At 40.3% G+C, this 19,265-nt stretch overlaps 1 protein-coding gene across 5 annotated transcripts in view; it reads right to left on the bottom strand.

Moving 5' to 3' along the window:
• Positions 1-19,265, bottom strand: part of TBXAS1 (thromboxane A synthase 1) — a 237,531-nt gene that overhangs the window by 164,801 nt on the left and 53,465 nt on the right. For all 5 annotated transcript variants that reach the window (XM_056512066.1, XM_056512094.1, XM_056512058.1 and 2 more), the window contains one exon: positions 8,796-8,889. In XM_056512066.1, coding sequence (XP_056368041.1) covers positions 8,796-8,889 — 94 coding nt within the window. The remainder of the gene's footprint in view (positions 1-8,795; positions 8,890-19,265) is intronic.

Below are 19,265 nucleotides of genomic sequence, written 5' to 3'. Positions count from 1 at the left end.
AATCAACCTAGGCATCATCCTGCCTATGAAAGTTAAGTTTTCTACACTCACAGAAACAAACAAAACAAACAAAACAAAACAAAACAAAACAAAACAAAAAAAAAAAAAAAAAAAACAAACAAACAAAAAAAAAAAAACACCAAAAAAACAAACAAAAAAAAAATCCAGATATAACACACAAAGACTATGGAAATTCAGCAAATAGCAAAGACTAATTTGCAATTATTTTAATGTTTATTTCTTGCATACTTTATTATGAAAATATGTAGTTGAGAATATTTTGAAACATGTAGCTCAGTTTCTTTCTCTCTTGTTTATGATTTTCAATTTTTTTGTAGTAAGGTAAAATAAGCTACCAATGTTCAGTGAGTTGTTTTTGCTACCTGTATATTTAAAACTGTCCCAGAGCAATTTCACAAAGAACATTTCACTTTTCCCTCTGCCTTATTATAAATCTCCTAAAATTCATAGATTACAAAATTACAAAATCTAAGCAGAAAAAAAGGCTAATAGTTAACAAAAAAAATAAAGTTATAAAGTCCAAGGACAACCCAAGACTACCATTCAATACACTCACCCATTCATCAGTGTTGCATGATGACAAAGACAGAAAGAAAATACAGCAATTTGAAATACATTTCTTTTTAAAGCACACCTATTTTTTTTTTTAGGCTTTCTGTTGATTTTTCTTTTCTGAAAACCAACCAACCAAAAAACCACCCAACCACAATAAAAAACCCAGACAGTTCTCAAAAAACACTTGATTAGATTCTAACTCTAGTTGATTCTTGTTTTACATTGCCACCTAAATTTAGACGTGCCGAGGCCTCTGATGCCGCAGAGAAACAGATTAACTTTTGAACTTTCTACCTCTCCAATAAGATCAGTCCTTTCTTACTCTTCAGTGCCTTTCTAGACAACTCATGTTTCTGGATCAAGCTGCATAAATGATTATTAAAAAAAAAAAAAATCAAAAAAAGCTCTAAAGAAAAAAGCTTTTCATTTATTTCTGAGAAATTAGGAGAACGCTGAGCACACAATGGTCAAGTTACATCTGTGCCACTTTGCAGCTACTGAAACCCTCACAGCCCATCCCAGTGCCCACCCTACAAATTTGGCCTGCCTTCCCATCACCACATTCATTTGGCTATAGGCCATGAGTACAATCTAATTCCACACTCAGCCCCTCTTAGGAAAAGTTACATTTCAACTCTATATCCTGCCTGGGAAGGGGGTAAGTGGGAAGAACCAAGAAGGCCATGAGTCTTATAAAGCTACCAGGTGGTGATGCCATCTGAGGTGCATCACAGGCAACCAGAAGGCAGCACACAATGAATATCAGGGATTTACCAGCACGTGCTTGAACAGGCAGAGAAAGCCTTTTATTACTCATTTTAATATAAAGCCTTGCAGAAACCAAGCCTAGCTAGATGCAGCTGATCAAAACCATAGAAGCTACACCTGCCTATTCCCAGAAAGGACAGGGAAGTATCTTGCTTGTCACCCTTTCAGGATGACTTGCTGTACAGAAAGCCAGTTTCTTATCTGAAAAGACATGTCATGCTGTAAACATTTCTAGTGGAGCTTGGGTTAGCAGCACTTGTAAGAAAACCCTAATGAAAATAAATTGTTATGTATTTACCCATATGCTGAGGAGCATATGGCTAATGCATTTAGACACTGCTAATGAAGTTAAGACTCTGCTAAATTTGTTGGCTCATGGATAACAACTGTTCATAATACCCCATCTGAGCCTGCTATAATTTTAGCATTACAAGTGATACCTGGCCATTATTACACATACTGGTCTTGCTGACATAGAAGAACTGGATTTCCACTTGTGGGATTCTCCACATGCAATAAGAAGGTGAGCAACATAGGATGCTTCCAAACTCCAAATTGACAGGTAAGGTGAGCAAGTTACAGTTTCACGTAAAATAGAAGAATTGCTCTTATTCATCGTATCCCTGGCTCTGTTGCTTTCTTTCCTAATTTCAAGGACTAAAAGGTTTTCTCTATTCCAGCCCCACTCCTTTCAGGCCAGTGCAACTACAGGCAAAACTGAATGGAAGACAGTGACACCCAAGAAATAGCCCTGCTTTTTTAAGTCCACATGTAAAAGTTCATTGAGTTTACTACAACAGCTATTGGAATCCTCCTGTTCAAACATATCCCTACTTTGCTGCTTTTCAAGGTGAGAGTCCCAACTTCTTCTGGAGCCCAAAGTAAAGTCCATTTTGTGACTACACTGGCTCTACCTGTATACTACCACCTTTGCAACTACACATTATCCCAGTTCTCTCAGCTCAAACACTGTAGCTCAGCTGTTTGGGTTCACTGCTGCTGCATGTCAGGCCAGAGCTGGCTTTAATTTATCAGTACACACAGCTAGAAGAGGGGGCTGCATAGCAAATTCCAGAGGGTTACGTGATGAACGTGCAAATATACTCTCCAAAAGGCATAACACATGGCAAACTTCCCTACACCATTCTCACAAGTCAGGTGTCATTTGAATGATGCAGACCTCTGCTCTTGGTTGTCATTTGGCAGCTGCCACCAAAAACCCATCAAAGGACAGTGGTCAAGGATAGAAGTATCCTTCAATTCTGCTATCTTGAGGAGCACCTCACTCAGCTACCTTCATTCATAGGCCAGAACTCAGGCCTGGTATTAATTCACAGCCCAACTTGCTCCCTGAATATTGCAAAAACATATAAACTCCCTCTGGCCTGGGAACATCCCAGTTCATTCAAGACAGCAGTGATATCAGCTTCTCCAAATCTAAGAGGTCCCAGAGAAGTTGTCCAAAATGTTTCACCATAACCTGACCAAAAAACAGGCCTACCTATTCCAGAACACCATTTTTACTGTTTTGCAGGTGGATAAAAGAGGCCCAAGGTGAATAAAAGAAAGATTTGCTTACCCAGAAAAGAAGAAAGCTTTGCCCCAGTCAGACTTGTCCAAAATCACACAGTCTGAGGAAAGCCAGGAGCATGATAAGGGAGCCTCTTCTCATTCTCTGTGCTGCCACAGACAAGATCATCCCCTTTCCACTCCAGAGCTACCAGTTGCCTCAACCATTGCTTCTTCTCCCCCATGCAGCATTTAATAAGGCAAGCATGAAGTGTGTCAAAAAGAACAACCAAAACATGGGTTAAGGTATACCAAAACCATGATTATGCTCATCAGTGAGGTGCTACATCTCCTTCTAGGGGTAACTACTGAAGACCATGGGAAGCATTCACACAGTGCTGCACAAAAAATAAATATTAGAGCTGCTCTGGGAACAAGCCACACCATCAGCACACCATTTCTTGTAATACAAAAAGGAATTGTTTCTTCCCTCAAAGTAAAAATGGTATAATCCAGAAGACCAGAGGCATCTGTCATAACCACTACCACCTTCATTGCATGGGTCACCATTATTGACCAGCAAGGCAGTGATGATTCATCCCCTTTTTCTATCAAATCAAACCTACCAACTGCTTTGTGCACCCTCATACTGTCTCAGCATCCACAAATGTTATTTAAAGTTGTCACATTCAGGTGTATCTTGCAAACACAGTTATAGGAAACACTGCAAGTGCAAAGAAGCCAAGGACATCGTGTCTCTGTAGAAGAGTCTCTGAAGTGCACACACTGCTGCCCCAGACACAGACTCAACTCTGCTGAGATCCCCACCAGTGCAGGGAGAAGCTGGGGTGAGATACAGCACAGCTCTACCTGATGCTCGTCTCAGAAACGAGGTCTAGCCCTTGCTGAAGGCTGCAAATAGCATTTAGTCAAGCAGGAGACAGCCAATTGTTTTGATTTCCTGCTTTAGCTTCCCACAAACAGACACTGCACCAACTTTGTCAGGTTATCTGACAATGCTAACGTCTGATCAAAGGAGGTAACACAGACTATCAGATGAAACTAGGAAAATATACATCTTTAAAGGGGAGAGAGACTGGCTTTATAGATGTAGAAATATACACAAACCCACACCTAACCCTAGGTTTTCTGTCATGTTGCAGACAGAGAAATGGCTAGGTTTAGATCTGCACCACGTGCATGTACAGGCTTTCCAGTCTAGGGTGGTAGCATTCCCAGGACATAAGAGAAGCCTGGATCACCCCAAGAGGTCTGTTCTAGCAGTCAGCAGCCCACAGGTGTCTGGGAGAGATAAAGACAGGTTGGTTGGTGATGCCACAGCCAACCTTTCTGGTTCCACACAAATAGCTATCAAGTTGCAAAACACACACACTCCCTATCTCATTCTTCTGTTGTTTATCTGTACAAAGAAACACAAAACCATATGCAGGCTTTCATTGTCAATACAAGTCATATTATTCTTGTAATTCAATCCAGGTCCAGAGCCTGAGAGATCCTTTTCCTCCCTTTCCCCCCTTTTTGTTCCCCTCACTGTTTGCCTCTCTTCAATCTTGTTTAGGTTTGAATGCTGTGTCATTAAATTCCAGAGCAGTAAATGCAGCAGCCTCTCTCTCTAAGCACCCACACAGTGCTTTCTAGGCTAAAAATTAGACATAGGGTAATTTCATTTCTGCAAGGACTCTGCCTTTTATTTTCCTTTACGTCCAACTCAAAGGATGCTTTTGGCAGATGCATAGTAAAGAAAAAAAATATTTGCTTTCTGCTTCCTCCCTGCACTTCCCCCTTTTCCACTCCCACCCATCAGCCATAAAATAACACAGCCCAGCCAGATCCCAAACTGAAATCAAGACAAAGCACCCACACAGCCCCCACTTCCATTCAGCAGAAATGGGCCGCTCCAGGGTAGCCCAGGATCTACAAGTAGGCCAGACTGGAATAAACAGAGTAAACAAAGAGCATCCTGTCCAAGCTGAGAGGGGCTAAAGAGAGTGATGTCTTTCATTAACATGCAAGGCAGGGATACAAGCACACAGACAGCCAAAAGCATCACTGGAGCTTGCAAGGAGTAATAGGAGGAAAGCAACACATGATCACGCCGCTCTAAGGACCCAAAGCACATCACTCAGCTGCACGCAGCTGCATATCCCACCTACCAAGGGCCAAAACAAGGCAGCAACCCACACACCCACCACCCCAAAACATCAGGGGCAGCCCCAAAGCTGCTGCAGCACAGTGTGGATCTCCAGGAGGCTGGGTAGGGAGCAGTGCACACAGGTACAGTGCCAGGCGACCAGGGCTGTGCAAATGTCAGAGCCAATGACATTTAAAAACAGCATAGCTGTCATTCTAGGAAAGGAATGGAAAAGGGGGAGAAAAGAACAGCACAGCCATAGCAACAGGTCAAGTGCTTGCCAGAGAGAAAGGGTGATGCAGATATGTGGCTTCTCAGTTTTCAGAGCATTTGTCACATAATAAAATCATTAGCCTGGGAACTGATAAAAGAGTTTGGTTTAGTTTTCTGCAACCTGCTGCTATAAAGCCCATACAAATACAGTGTGAAAGTCCATGCTGTGTATACCCCTGTGTCAACCATTACACAGCTATCACAAACAACCCTCACATTTTTCCACTCATAGGAAAAATGCAGCACATGGAGAGGTGAGCAAACAGTCAGGAATTTGTCCAAAACAGCAGCCTGTCGACTGCAAGTCTGCTCAGTTATTGGAAAAAATTGAACATGCTGCTTTTTTAAAGCAGCCTAATTATATTTACTATTACCTCAGACTTACCCACCACAAATTGTTCTCATGCAATGGAAGAATTTTTAATCTAATATCTTGGACTCAGATAATTTCCCAGCTGCAGAACTGCAATAATTTCCTATCTCCTCATTGTTGAGATAAGCCGATTAGCTTTGAGATGTTTTAGTTTCAGAGTGTGATTATCTCCCTTTATTTTACGAGCAAGAGAAGGGGTGACTTACAGTAAAATAACTTTGTTTTCCCAAGCCAGCTCTTAAAATCTCCTTTTCTGTGATGGAGATAGGCTTTCCTTAGCCCTTTTACTTTCCACACTTCCACTTCCTCTCTCAGAGATACTATATTAACAGCTATTATTTTACTCAAAGAAAATACACTGTTCAGAAAATCCCTGAAACAATTTTTTTGAAAAACCCTCATTAACAAAATACTTTCCTGTTTAAAATACCTTTGAAAGTTTATTAAATACCTTACAACCCAGCACAACTGTTCAAATCCTGCTTAAACTGTTCCTTTGTTTTCAGGCACATTTAAAGAAGAAGAATTGCAAAAAAAAAGGGTAAGGCCTGAAGCTCTGTTTGCATGCACAGTGCAGCAAAACAGGAAACCCCACTTATTTCAGTAGAAGTGATTTACACCCAAGCAAGGGAGAAGACAAGCAAACCCCTGAATTTATACCATTACAAACTGTAAAATACTTCTTACACAATTTTGGTGAGATTTTTTTGACATTTATTGTTCTTTCTTAAATTCCCAGGTCCTAGATTTACTCTATTATGTCAAAGGGACTTCCTTTCCTGCTTTATTTCTTTTCTTTACATTTCTAGCAATCATATTCTAGGAGAAAAGCCTGAATCCACTAGATGAGGACAATTTTTGGAGTTCAAGGCTGCATATGTTGAAGCCTCCTGATTTCATTTTATCTTCCAAATCTCATTTGTGTTAAAGGCTTTTCAACCTGTGTTAATTTGCAGACCAAATTTGACGCTGGAAATGTATGAATTACACATATGCAGACTCCCATACGGCACATATCAATTCATTCCTCTTAGTCACCATTCATTAATTCCTTTGAAATAAATGTTCATGGTTGAAAAGCACTAGTTTGATGATTTAATGGGAGTGTGGATCATGTGTTTTCCCTGCACAAGATTAGCAATACCAAGAAAGAGCCAGCCTGTTTAAAAGGGAGACTCTTCAAACCACTATTTTGGTGGAAATGGTTACATAAACACAGAAGGGCAAGAACTTCTTAATACTATAGATGGAGCAATAGAAAAAAAAAAAATCAACCTTTTATTACTTCCTATAAAAGAAATACATATAAAGTAAACCCAACCCCAGCAAGCTGCTACTCATACACAGCTGTGTCCCTCACAGCTAAGCCCCTAAAACCATCCCTGCTTCCAGTAAGGTGATGGGCATGCCCTGGTTCTCCCCTCCTGGGAAAGGGAAGGTGGATGATGTCCTCTACTGACTGCAGTGAGAGCACTCGTGTCCCTGAAAATGCTCTCATAGACAAGAGTCTGCAGTACAAAAGCAGCACTCTCATTACTGGCACATTGCTATGGGCACTATTCTAGGAAAGCAGACCCAGGAGCAGATCCAGAAAAAATGGCAAAATACATGAGGGGAGGAAGAAAAATTACCGAGAGCCTGGGCTCCTCCCTGCTCATTCCTACGGGCAGTGATAGCATGGTAGAGGAGATGGGTGGTGAAATGCCAGTGTGCTGGACATACAGCCTGGCAGTGTTTGTAGCTTTGCACCAGTCGACTCCATTTCAAAACTGTTATTTCTTGTTATCCCAAGATACAATTTATCAGCTACCTTTGATTTGTTTCTCTTCCTAAAAGGTAGTAAAATCAAGGTCAATTTTTTGCATTAGTCTGACTTAACTTAACTTAATGAATGATCTTCCAGTAATGAAATTTGCCTACCAGATCATATGATCATTTTGAGACATTTCCCAAAACTTTCACCTTTCCACCGTAGTACAGCCTGTCTAGAACATACCAAACAAACTTAAGTCTCCAGGCACCTTTACCTAACAGCAAGTGTTAGCAGGTAACTAATGACACCTGGATTTCACCAAGGAGCTACAGAATGAGTGGCTTTCTGCCACCCAGCTGAATCAAAACCCAAAGACTGAACGTGAGCTGGTCTGCATCCCATACCACCAGAACCCCTTGTAAGTTAAAGTCACCCTGCCAATTCCAGTTCAAATTAATCTAGAGTGGATTAAGTCTACCTTTTATGCTATTTTCTAAATGAAATCAGATGTACATGTAAAACTGGTATTTAAAAGGGTTTTATCTAATAATGACTCAGATATTGACAGAACAATCACCATGAAGATCAAGGTAAGAGGCAATATAGTCTCATTAATAATTCAAATCTCAACATGGATATTGATGACCATGCACTTAACAGGGAAAACTGGGCAGCAGCTGGAGCTGGCCCAGATTTCCTGAAAAGTCGTTGGGCTGCAACAGTGACACACTAGAGAGATTTTATTGTAAGATCCAACCAGAGAAATGGCCACTCCTCATTATTAAGGCATATTGGACCCTCAGCAATTCCACTGAAATGGAGCAAGGAACAAAACACAGCAGCAGCAGTCTATTGGCAGAGGATGGGTGAGAAAAATAAGAGAATGAAATCTGGAGGCAAAATGCCACCTCTTGCTCTTCCTCACAGCCCTAATATTTGTGGCACAGAGCAACAACATTCAGCAGTACCTAATGCCAGTTATTGCTTGGGAGCAAGCAACATTAAAGACTTTAAAATAAATAAATAAAAACAGTCAGCAAAAGTGCAAACAAAAAGACAGGTTGTAGGAGCCAAACCACTCAGAACAAACCAGTTCTGCTTTATTCATATAACTAAGTTTGTTTCACTTAGGGCATGAACTTCCTTGGAAAAGCTCAAGTAATTAACTGCAGGAGTTTATACATTTTCCTTCATTCAAGTTTACTTTACCCTGGAATTAGAGCTGCTTACACACAACTGCTTCCACCAATTCATTCAAAAAGCTGAGTTTGGCTTGTCCTTTCCAGAGGGACATGCCTGAAGAGGTGCTACCAGTGACCTGTAGGATTCCCTTGAATTCCTCCTGCCGCCTATCCGCTCTTCCCATTGACACAAAGTAAAACACACCCTACCTCATGGAAAAAGAGCAGGTTTCCAATGAAAGGAAGTGGTGGAGGATGTCGGATCCCTACTCTGCTTAGTTTGGAGAATGCAGATGTGGAGTACCTGGAAAAAAAAAAAAAAAAAATAGTAGGTTATTTTTGGATCTTGTCATGATAGGGCTTGCCACAGTAACCAGCTCAGATGACTTCCTTGAATTCAGAGAGGGAAAAGATGCTTTCTGTGTTGGTCAGACAGAACTGCCAATGTGATTACACAGCTTGGCAGCTCCTCAGGTCACAAAAGTAAATGCAATACACTTGTGCTTCAGAGAGGGCAAAAGGACCAAGTGGCTCAAACACAAGCAAGCCTGCAAAATTGAGCAGTGGAATTAGAGAGCTGCTCCTTTTGTCCACAGAGGGTCTTGTAAGTCAGAAGTGACTCTCCAAAGCTACATGAGGTTACAAACAAGATCAAAAGGAGCATTTGGGGCTTGACTTCTGTGGCACTGCTGGGAAAGGAACAAGACAGATTTTCAGATTATTATTTTCTTCTTCCATCACCTCTACCTATACAGATTACAGAACAAAAATTCAAACTAGTCTCAGTTGTCCATGAGCCAAGACACTGTCAGCTTGTTCAAGTCAAGCCTAGTACTTGGGCCAAATATGCTGATTAAGTGATTTTTAGAGCTGCCAGCCAGCAAATTAAACAAATATAAAAAATACAGGAAAACAAAACCCAGACTGAAAAGCTTCATGCATCCCTTGTTTCAGATGAAACTGTGGCATGTTGACAGGGACAATACTGGAAAAAAGAAAAACCCAACCCCAGAGCCTCTTTTTCGTCCCTTCCCCCTTTCTTAATACAAACAATGGATTTAAGTCAATGGACTTCAATTAGTGAAACCTGAAAGAGCAGGAGCTAGCAGCAGCAGCAGCTTTGATTACCCAAAGACACAACTTCCATTGTGCACTTCTGTTTGTTGAGATTTCCTGCAGCACAGTATCTATTTTCTTAATGGATTTTATTTTGTGAAGGTATTTTACAAAAATCATAATCAGGAGATAGAGGTTTAATCATTTTTGAATGGCAACAATTTTCTTTTTTTAATGGGGCAATACAAACCTTCACAAACCCTCTCATATATCCAGTAGAAATGATGTGCCTTCAGTCTATGCAAGGACACTATGTCAAGTATGACAAGGTATCATGGAATAAAGGCACAAAGTCAACATTTATTACACATTTAAACATATTATTGACTTCTTGGCTACTTAACTGCTTTAAAAAAATATGAGATTTTCCTGAGCTAATACTCTTGAGAAAATAAATGTTTTAACTTTAAAATGACAAAACAGCCTACATGATACATTTTCATCCCCAAAGAGAGGATTTTTTTTTTTCTTGCTGCTGCTGCTGCTGTTTGAAATCTTCCTGAAGTGTCTTTGTGTCCTCATCTTCAGTATGTAAACAGTGAAAAAGATTAAAATCCCTGTCAATGAAAACCTGTCAATTTTGCAGTATTCTGTCCTGGTGTTTTCACTGTAAAATACATGGCAGATCACAAAACACTAGGCTGGGCTACAGTTAACTGCTCATTTTGCTGCTTACCAGACAGTCTGTAGACTCCTGGTTTTCATGTACAGCAAAGCAAAGAGTGGCTGCAACAGAGGCATACACTACACAAAGTAAATGATGTGATCACCAAATATTTAAAAAGGCAAAAAAAAATAATGAGTACCATTTCACAAGACAAGAAACACAGATTGAGAAGACTATTTATACTTAGCTGAACAGTTCATCATTGTCAGCTTCTGAACATTACTGGCAGTTTCACAGAGCTGAGGATTTGCTTTCCTTTTCCCCCTCCTAATGTGGTTTTCTCCACTGCTTTTTATTCAGTGACATTTGAAGTAGGTTTTCAAAAGGTAGGGAACGACAGTTTACAATGAGATGGGAGAGAGAAGCAGTCTCGTCAAGCTACAGACTCATATAAAACAACAAAAGGGTGAAGCCAGCAAGAGAAAAAAAAAATCTCATCAATAAACACATCTAGTTCTACTCTAAGATTTTACCACATTTCTGCTGTTGCAATACCCAATGTTTTACAGAAAAGAAAGCACTATGCAAGTGACCAAAGACTGATGGGACAGCATGCATAAAAGAAGGATATAACCCTGCACACGTAGCCTTAACTTTGACCATTTCTAATGCAACAGCTTACTTTCTGCACCCTTAAATATTAAAAGCTTCCCCCCATTTCTGCAATATTTCCACTCATTCTCAGTGTTTTGGGTGGGGTAGAGAGAGTGGAAAGAGTACTTCATGGATTTCTTTAAAAAAAGAAAAGGAAAAGAAAATTGTCTTGTATAACACACAGTGAACACCAGTGACACCTTAAGTTCCGAGTTTTCTGTTCTTCTTGGACAAGCTTTTCCGTTGTGCTTAGGGTGATGAAGACAAAATAGTCCAATTCCAGCTATGGACTCAAGGACAATTTCTTCAAACTTCAGGCCCTAAGCAAAAACAATGTGAAAAGAGGAGGGTGGGCCAGCAAGCAAGCACGGATGATGAAACTTCACAATATGAGACTATTAACTGGATGGTTGACTCCTGTATGCAAAAGGACTAAAATCTATAAAGATGTGAGATCATGTGAACAAGCCCTCTTTTGCCTCTATCTTGGAGCCATCCAGACAGGGGCCACGACTGTGGCACTGGTACTGCCAGGGTGTGGCCTTGGAAGGCCTCTCAATAAATATCCATTAATCCTCCCTTAACTCTGTGTCGCCTCTGTTCCAGATCCTCTAGGCATCAATATACGAATCTGAACTGAAACTTGTGGCACAAACCTCTGCCTTTCAGCCAGAAGAGGCTGATAACACAAGCAGGCCAATTTATGAGGTTTGGTCACTCAGCAGCCCCATGACACACACTTGGCCAGTAACTCAGAGCTGCATCCTAAGTGCACTGGGAAAACAGTGTCCAGGTTTTATTACTGGGAGACAAAGGTGGGCAAGAAGCTGGGCAAGTGCAAACAGGCACCATGGCCTCATAGGCAAAGCCATTTATCTGGAGAAGCTGTCCATCTAAATGAAACAGCTCCAAATCTGCCTTATCACCAGTGGGAAGTCTTATTTCTCACTCTGCCACTTAACACACTTCTACATTCCTTTATCACAAAAATTAATTTGGTATCAGGAAACCCCCTTGCTGTGGGTATACACTGATGGTAGAAGATCATCCAGTGGACTAGAAAGGCTAGATCAAATGCAAAATCTAGAAATAGAAGAGATACTAAGAGGCAACCAAGATAACCAGATATGGAACCACTTCTGTACAAGAAATAAGCTAACAAGCTATAATCTTAATAATGGAAAAAAGAAGAAATTGATGCAGGTTATGACAAATATATTTAATATCATACAAGGCTTAAAAATGAATTAGGAGTTATTATCCAAAAAATTAAAATATAGTGTGAAAATCCACAAATGAATATTCAGGTGTCAGGATTAAAAATGAAACATTTTTCCAATAAATAAATACACTAACTATGGAATTTCTTGCCACTGACAACTGTCTAGTCCAGAAGTTTAAAAAACCTCAAATCGTGATAGAATAAATTAATGGGGGGTGGAGGGAGGTAATCAACAGACACTTTTAGCTAGTAAATTTAAAACATGTAAGAGAAATACATGGAATATATTAAAGGAAAGGAAAGAAAATTAATCAAATTTATTTTCTTAGTCAGGGAACTAGTTTGTAAGTTTCTAATTGCATAATAAGAGATAAGACTTTTATAAAACCTAAAAGATAAAATCCCAGACACTTCAGCTTTCTTAAGAGAGGAATGAGTCTATGCAAAGTGAGAGGCATGAAAAGGATAAAACTCTGATGGCAGCAATATTTACTGGACAGTCTAGTACATTCTCACTCAAAAGAGAAACATACCCTAATGTTTACACAAGTACGGCTTCCTGCACAACCCTTAATTTAAAAGCTGGGCATTATATTTTGGATTAAGTGACAAGATATTAAAAAGAACCAGAGGAACAGCAGCAATGAAGTAGATCAATAAACAATTCAATAACCTTTTGAAGACATTCAGATGGCCTCTGAGAGCAAAATGCTCTCTGTACATATTAAAACCCAACTGTTAAAAAGAAAGCTAATATGCCAAATGCATTCCTGTAGGCCAGCATGGCAGATACAAATTCTCTGAAATACTAACTTATCCCTAAAAAACACCATAAAAAATAAAAATTAAAAAAAACCAAAAAAACAAAAAAACAAAAAACAAACAAACAAAAAAAAAAAAAAAAAAAAAAAAAAAAACCAGATAATTAATAAAAGTTGTGAAGGATATAAAATCAACATAATTAGCCATCTGTCCAGCCAGGTCAGTACTGAGATTACATGGTCTACCATTAAGGATCATCAATTCACGTAGCAGACAAGATTCCAGAGTTTCCAATTCTGCATCGCAGAGTTCAACATCCTGTTGAAATTACCCCAAATTTCTCCCAATACACAAAGTGTGTCATTCCTTCTACATCTAAGTAATATACAACCTAATAATATCTAAAAAGCTATAAACTGGGACACAGATTTAAAAAAAAGAAAAGTGATGTTATTTAATCTCATTGTTGGGAATTGGGAGGTGCATTATTTTGCAAGACTGACTGGGAAAACAAAGTATTTGCTGATATAATAGAAATCATTCCTGCCAAACAAGAGACAATTGCTATAAATTTTTACCTACTTTCCTCTCTTTACATATTCCCATACCAGATTCCAGTTAACACTGGGGTGTATTTTGCTCACAAAGGAGTGAGTGATAATGCACAGAATAAAGGTAGCCTCCCCCAACATTACAATGACAGCCCACAAAAAAATATACAAGCATCCCTGGGAGCCCAGTCTCACCAAAACATCATCCCAAAGCTGGCTACAGACTTCCAGCTCTCACTGGGAAATTCTGCATTATGAATACTGCAGTAGGGTCACTGGAGAGCTGCCATCACATACGTCTTTCCTCATGATATCTAAGGTAGAAAATCATTATTGGGTTCCATTCTGACAAAGTAACACAGAAAACAGGTCTTGCAAGTGGATGAGTATTGCAACCAAAGTGGAAACTACCCCAGAAAGATACAGCCTATGCTGATTATTACCTCCAGGAAGTGTACTCACTGAAAGAAAAAACAAACCCACAAAATCAAATCAGCTGTCCATCCACAAAAGACAGTCTCTCAGAAAGCAGAAGAGAGAAAAATGGGAAAATAAATCCCTCTTTCTTGATCAACACAGGCTACCAAATTGCCCTTTACTGTTGCCCAGCAGTACCTGGAAAAGAGGGATTTGCTGAAAAAAAAAATACACTTGGATGCATAGAATATCAAGCTCAGAGTATGGAATTATTACTACACTTCCAAAAAAAGATATGGAATATCCACAAGTATACCTCTAAGAATGAACCAAAATTAATCTTCAAGAGACACTTTAGTCAGTTTAGAATAAGGATATTTGAGTACTGCAATTTAATTTTCAAGCTCAACAAATCTATACTTTTTAGCCATGAATTTGTAGGGCTGTAATAACAGTTTCAGGGATAATGAGAACTTCTATGTAACACTTGCTCTCCTTAATCACTTGCATGCACTCACAGAGCCTTAATTTTGACATAATTGCACAAGAAAAAATAAAGACATTGCACACATTTGCACCATCTGCCTCTACGGGGCAGATGTTTTCCAGCTGCAAAACCTAAATAATCATAGGACATTATTTCATTGAAATATTTGATAATACGTCAGGAACAGTGTGCAGAAAAGGCAAGATTATCTGCCCAATATTAAATTTATGCTGCATCTATATGCTAACAATCATCTTTTAATCCATCATGTTCTGTCAAACAATTTCCTTCATGTCTCTTAAGAGAACTGATAGTCTCAAGACATAGGTAATAACAAGGCTTCAGATTGTCACAGTGCATTTAAAGTTTTGGGGGTTGCTTTGATTTCAGTTCTAGAAAAATTAGCAGTGAATCAAGGCCAATTAAATGAAAAAGCCCACACAGAAAAAGCAACACTCTTCACCATATTCCAGAGTAGCCCTGCTAGAGACAGATGGTCTGTACAGCAGGTCAATGACAATATTTCATCACCTCTCTCAGAGTGCAACCTCTTCACACTGGGCGGTGACTTTTCCCAAATAAAGAGCAAGTGAACAAGAGTCATAAATCCACAGTTTCAGCCCTTCTTTGTTGACTCAATACCTTTAAACAAAATGATGGAGGTCAACAGCAGCAGAGGCTGTTGGCTCATTATAGCAATATATAACCTTGGGAAAGGAGGTGGGAGCTCCATCCCACATGACCAGAAAAAGGAGTCTCCTCACCAGGAGGACTGTCCACAGCAGGTCTGAGGTCTGGTGCATCTGTGAGGCCATCCATGATGTCTGCAGGAACAGCTGGGCCAGAGCTATTGCTAAGCTCAGCTCATGTCCCAGCCCTGCTGCCTTAACCGCACACCAAGCCACCCTTTCACTCCCTAGGACCAACTGGCACTGTATCTTTATTAAGGATTAGTTTCCTCAAGTGCCTGTTTATTCACACAGATATTGTGGGCCATGCAGAAGAAAATGCAGAAGAAACCACCTCAAGGCCATAGATGTTCTTGTTTCAGCCAGGAAGACTGAAGTCTGCAAAAGCAAGTACATTGCTAGAAACACAGTATTCAGAAACAATAGTGAAACTCCATCACTTTTTTCCCCTCCTTTCTCCTCAACTAGTTGTATCTCTCAAATTTGCAAATGGACATATTAATCAAAAATGACATGAAGTTTCAACCTTATCAGCCTTCTTGTTATATCGTAGTGATGCAATTTATTTGCAGAAAACATGGCATCCGTTTTTGTATGCACCTCAGCTGTTCCTACGCACAGGGAGGAGTAGTATAGATGCAGGAAGCAGTTTCATATTTAAATTGAGGGAGAAAAGTCTGCTTGGGAGCCTGATCATTCTGGATTTTCATTGACAAAGAAAGCACTTATTAGACCACTGGCCCATTATTTTATAGGGCTGGAAAGGGGTTGCAGTGCTATGGTGGCTGAAATCCCAAAATGTTGTTTAGCACCATATCAAGTAATGGTGTGGGTGCAGGCAAAGCCACATTGCATTCCCTCTAGAGCCTCAGCTGCCTTTCATATTTTTTCCATGTAGTTATGGTCTTCATACAATTTGCCCAGTGTCTGTTGCTGTCAGGAAACTGGTTTTAGAGTCCAGCTCTTGTACCATGTTCCACAACAGCACGTGCAGAGCCACTGTGTCATTAAAAACCAGTTGCCACAAGGTTTGCATGATGTCACACCCTGCCAGGAAAGCCCTGGGAAAAACAAAATTGCTTCAAGAGGCTCAAAGTCTCTCAGTGCTTTAGGGCCAGACATACCCCCATTAACTGCAGGTGAGGTGGGGAACAGAGTCCTATCCCTTTTCTTGAGACCAGCCTGTCAGCATGTACATGGCAGGTACCAAAGCAGGGACAAAGTAACTGGAGCATGTGGAGAGCTAGGCTGAAAGGACAGTGCAGGAGGGAACCTTTCCCAATGACTTGCAGTTGTACTGATTACCAAGGAGTGGAAACATCTGTGTCTGGCCTACCAGTTTGGGGGATATAAAGGAGTGGGTTAGCTGGCCACTAGTTACAGGCACTTGTCGTTTGAGCTGGAGTGTAAGACTGAGTCTGCTGGCTGTGCTGTGAGGAGGTAAGGGACATGCAGTCATGCAAGAGGCAGATACAGTGAGAAGATTTTGTGTGAGGGACAGTCAGGGTTAGGCAGGTGGGAAAGGGACAGCTTGGGTTTAGCCAGTCATGCAGAGTGACAGAAGGAGTCAGAGCTATGTGGAACTGCCTGCAAGACAAAGAATCTATGTGAAGCTGCCTATAAAAAAAGGAGTCAAGAGTTACCTGAGAGAGGTGTATGAAAGGAGTAAGAGCTATGAGGAAAGTTTGTTAAGAGAAGAAAGCATGTAGTTTGCTAGTAAAGGAATGGTGGTGATATGTCCATCTCAACACAATAACTGCAACAGGAGCAAGCTCCAGACACTTTCCCCCTTGTAATATCACACAAGCTGTGATGACAGACTGCAGAGACAACTCACCTCCCTAGAGACAGTTCTGGATAAATGCTCAGACCTCATGATTACACAGCCCATGAACTAATTCTATTTATTTATTTTTAAGTTAACACCAAGGAGCCACCATCCACCTCATGCACTGAATGTGGCAGAGGTCATATTGACCAGAGACGTATGTGATCAGAGCACCACAGATCATTTCATAGTGTTCAGAGAGCCTGAATTAATGGTCCACAGCCTGACTTTGTTCTGGCATTTTCTAACTTGTGTGGGCTTGACTTCACAACCATAATAACATGTCTTTAATGCAATTTTCTTTGCAAGTTCTCATAAAAAAAAAAAAATCATTAAAAATACATCACATTGCATCATTTTGCATCCACAGGGGCCATCAAAAGACCCTAGACTATGGCAGAGACCTTTGCCAAGTGAGCTAATGGAAGAGTTGACAGAAGAGGCAGGTTGTCTTTTACACAAGGGAGCTGGGAGGTATAGCTTTCCAGAGTCTCTCAATACTTCCTCAGAGAGAAAAAACAGCAAAACTTAAGAGTTCCTAAACCAAGATGATAGGCCTCTTTCTGGGTGCTACATCTTACCAGCAAGCCCTCATCTACTCCTCTGGCAGTATCACCAACCCGTTCTTCCTCATCCATGGACCTGTCACCAGCCTTGGCTTCTCACTGGAGCTGACTGCACTGCCACCTTCACCCAGACTGTGCATCACCTCCCATCATGAGCTCTCCAAGTGATCCCTTCCCAACACAGTCCCACACTGGCTTGTATCAACCATTCACCCTCTTTCATGCAACACTTTATCCCAGTTTCTCTTTGCCTAGCCTCAATTCCTATTGGACTGTCTGCACAGGTTCCCCACTTGCAGCTATGACACCCCAACACAATCCCATTAGAGACAGGCTTCTCTCAGTCCCTGCACTCAGAACAACCCAAAGCTCTCAGGGACCAGCTGCCTGGTCAGCCCTCCACACACACAGAGGGTTGGAACTATGTTTAACAAAGTCAGAATCAGAAACATTAGCTTAAAATTATACATAAACAGAAGAGATTCCACATGTGCCAATTAATTTTTCAAAGACTTACAATTTGCCCAAATTCACATGAGAAAGGAAAATGCTATATCCACTGACAAAAGCCCACCTCCTCTTAGCAAATATTGAAACCCTGCTTTAAAGCTAATATAAAAATCAGAATATCACTTCTTAAGAATAATAAAATAATGAAAAAACCTCAACCCCCAAGAGACTCCCAAAATAAATGCTAAAGAAAAATGTTTGGTTTTATCTCAGAAATTATGGAGCTCATTTTAACTGAAATTTTTCAATAATTCCACTTAATACAGACAGCAGCTCCAGAAAATTTCAATCCTAGCTGCTTAGAGTTTGATAAAGCAAGGCACAATTTAAAATAGAGTTGTATAATGAGAGCACCACACAACTTTAATTTGTGGTGCTTGCAGACCCACCTATAATTAAACCAGACTTAAAATAAAGGAAGTGCTGGCTCTCAGTCTGAGAGCACACATAAAATTTCAGCTCATAGCTAGTTATTTTATACAAGGTCTAGTCCATTATAGTACAGGGGTGACAATGACAATGTTGTCGGACCCTTAATTACAGGAAAGATGCTATAATGTCTGTACATACCAGACAGAGTATGATAAACTTGAAATCAGTAATGGAGATACTGCCTGCTCCCCATGACTTAAATACCAGCAGTAGTGTGACACCATGAGGAGGTAAGATCTTTATATTTCTTGCTCAGTTTTTCATTCCCCCATTTCTCTCATCTTTCTGTACAATGACAACAACAAAAAAAACCCACCCAATTCCACAAACTATTAAATTGTACTTCACACAGAAATTTTTAGTTTTCAAATCTTTAGGGTACAGAGGAAGCACAAGCACCTCTGGAGGAGTGATCCCATGTCCTGGCAGGTGGCTGAGCCAGGCACATAAAGCAGCACACAAAGACTCACTGGAGGTGAGACTGCTTCAAGGAACAAATGACAATCTGCTACGTCACAAATTAGAACTGGGGCTGACTGCAAAGCCTCAGAATTGAACACGAGTAGCTACCATGCATGCATCTAAATAGTGCAAGTCCAGAGCTCTGCTTTGCTGCATGATTTAATACCACTAGAATTAAAGTAAAGGGTGTCTGGAACTCCTTTCATGAAAAGCAAAGCACAGAACTGGAGTCACTAGGGAGAAACATCATTAATTTCTGAAGGGAAGAAGAGAAAATCCTTCCAACCTCAGGGCTCATGCACACATGAACAGTGAGAGGAAGTACAGAAGTGGGGTTCAAAGCCATGTGGCAATACAAAAAATAAACTCAGCCTCCT

This window comes from Oenanthe melanoleuca, chromosome 1A (genome assembly GCF_029582105.1).
Source record: "Oenanthe melanoleuca isolate GR-GAL-2019-014 chromosome 1A, OMel1.0, whole genome shotgun sequence".
NCBI classification, from domain to species: domain Eukaryota; kingdom Metazoa; phylum Chordata; class Aves; order Passeriformes; family Muscicapidae; genus Oenanthe; species Oenanthe melanoleuca.
Note: the sequence above shows the minus strand (reverse complement) of the source record. Positions and strands in the feature narration are given on the sequence as shown.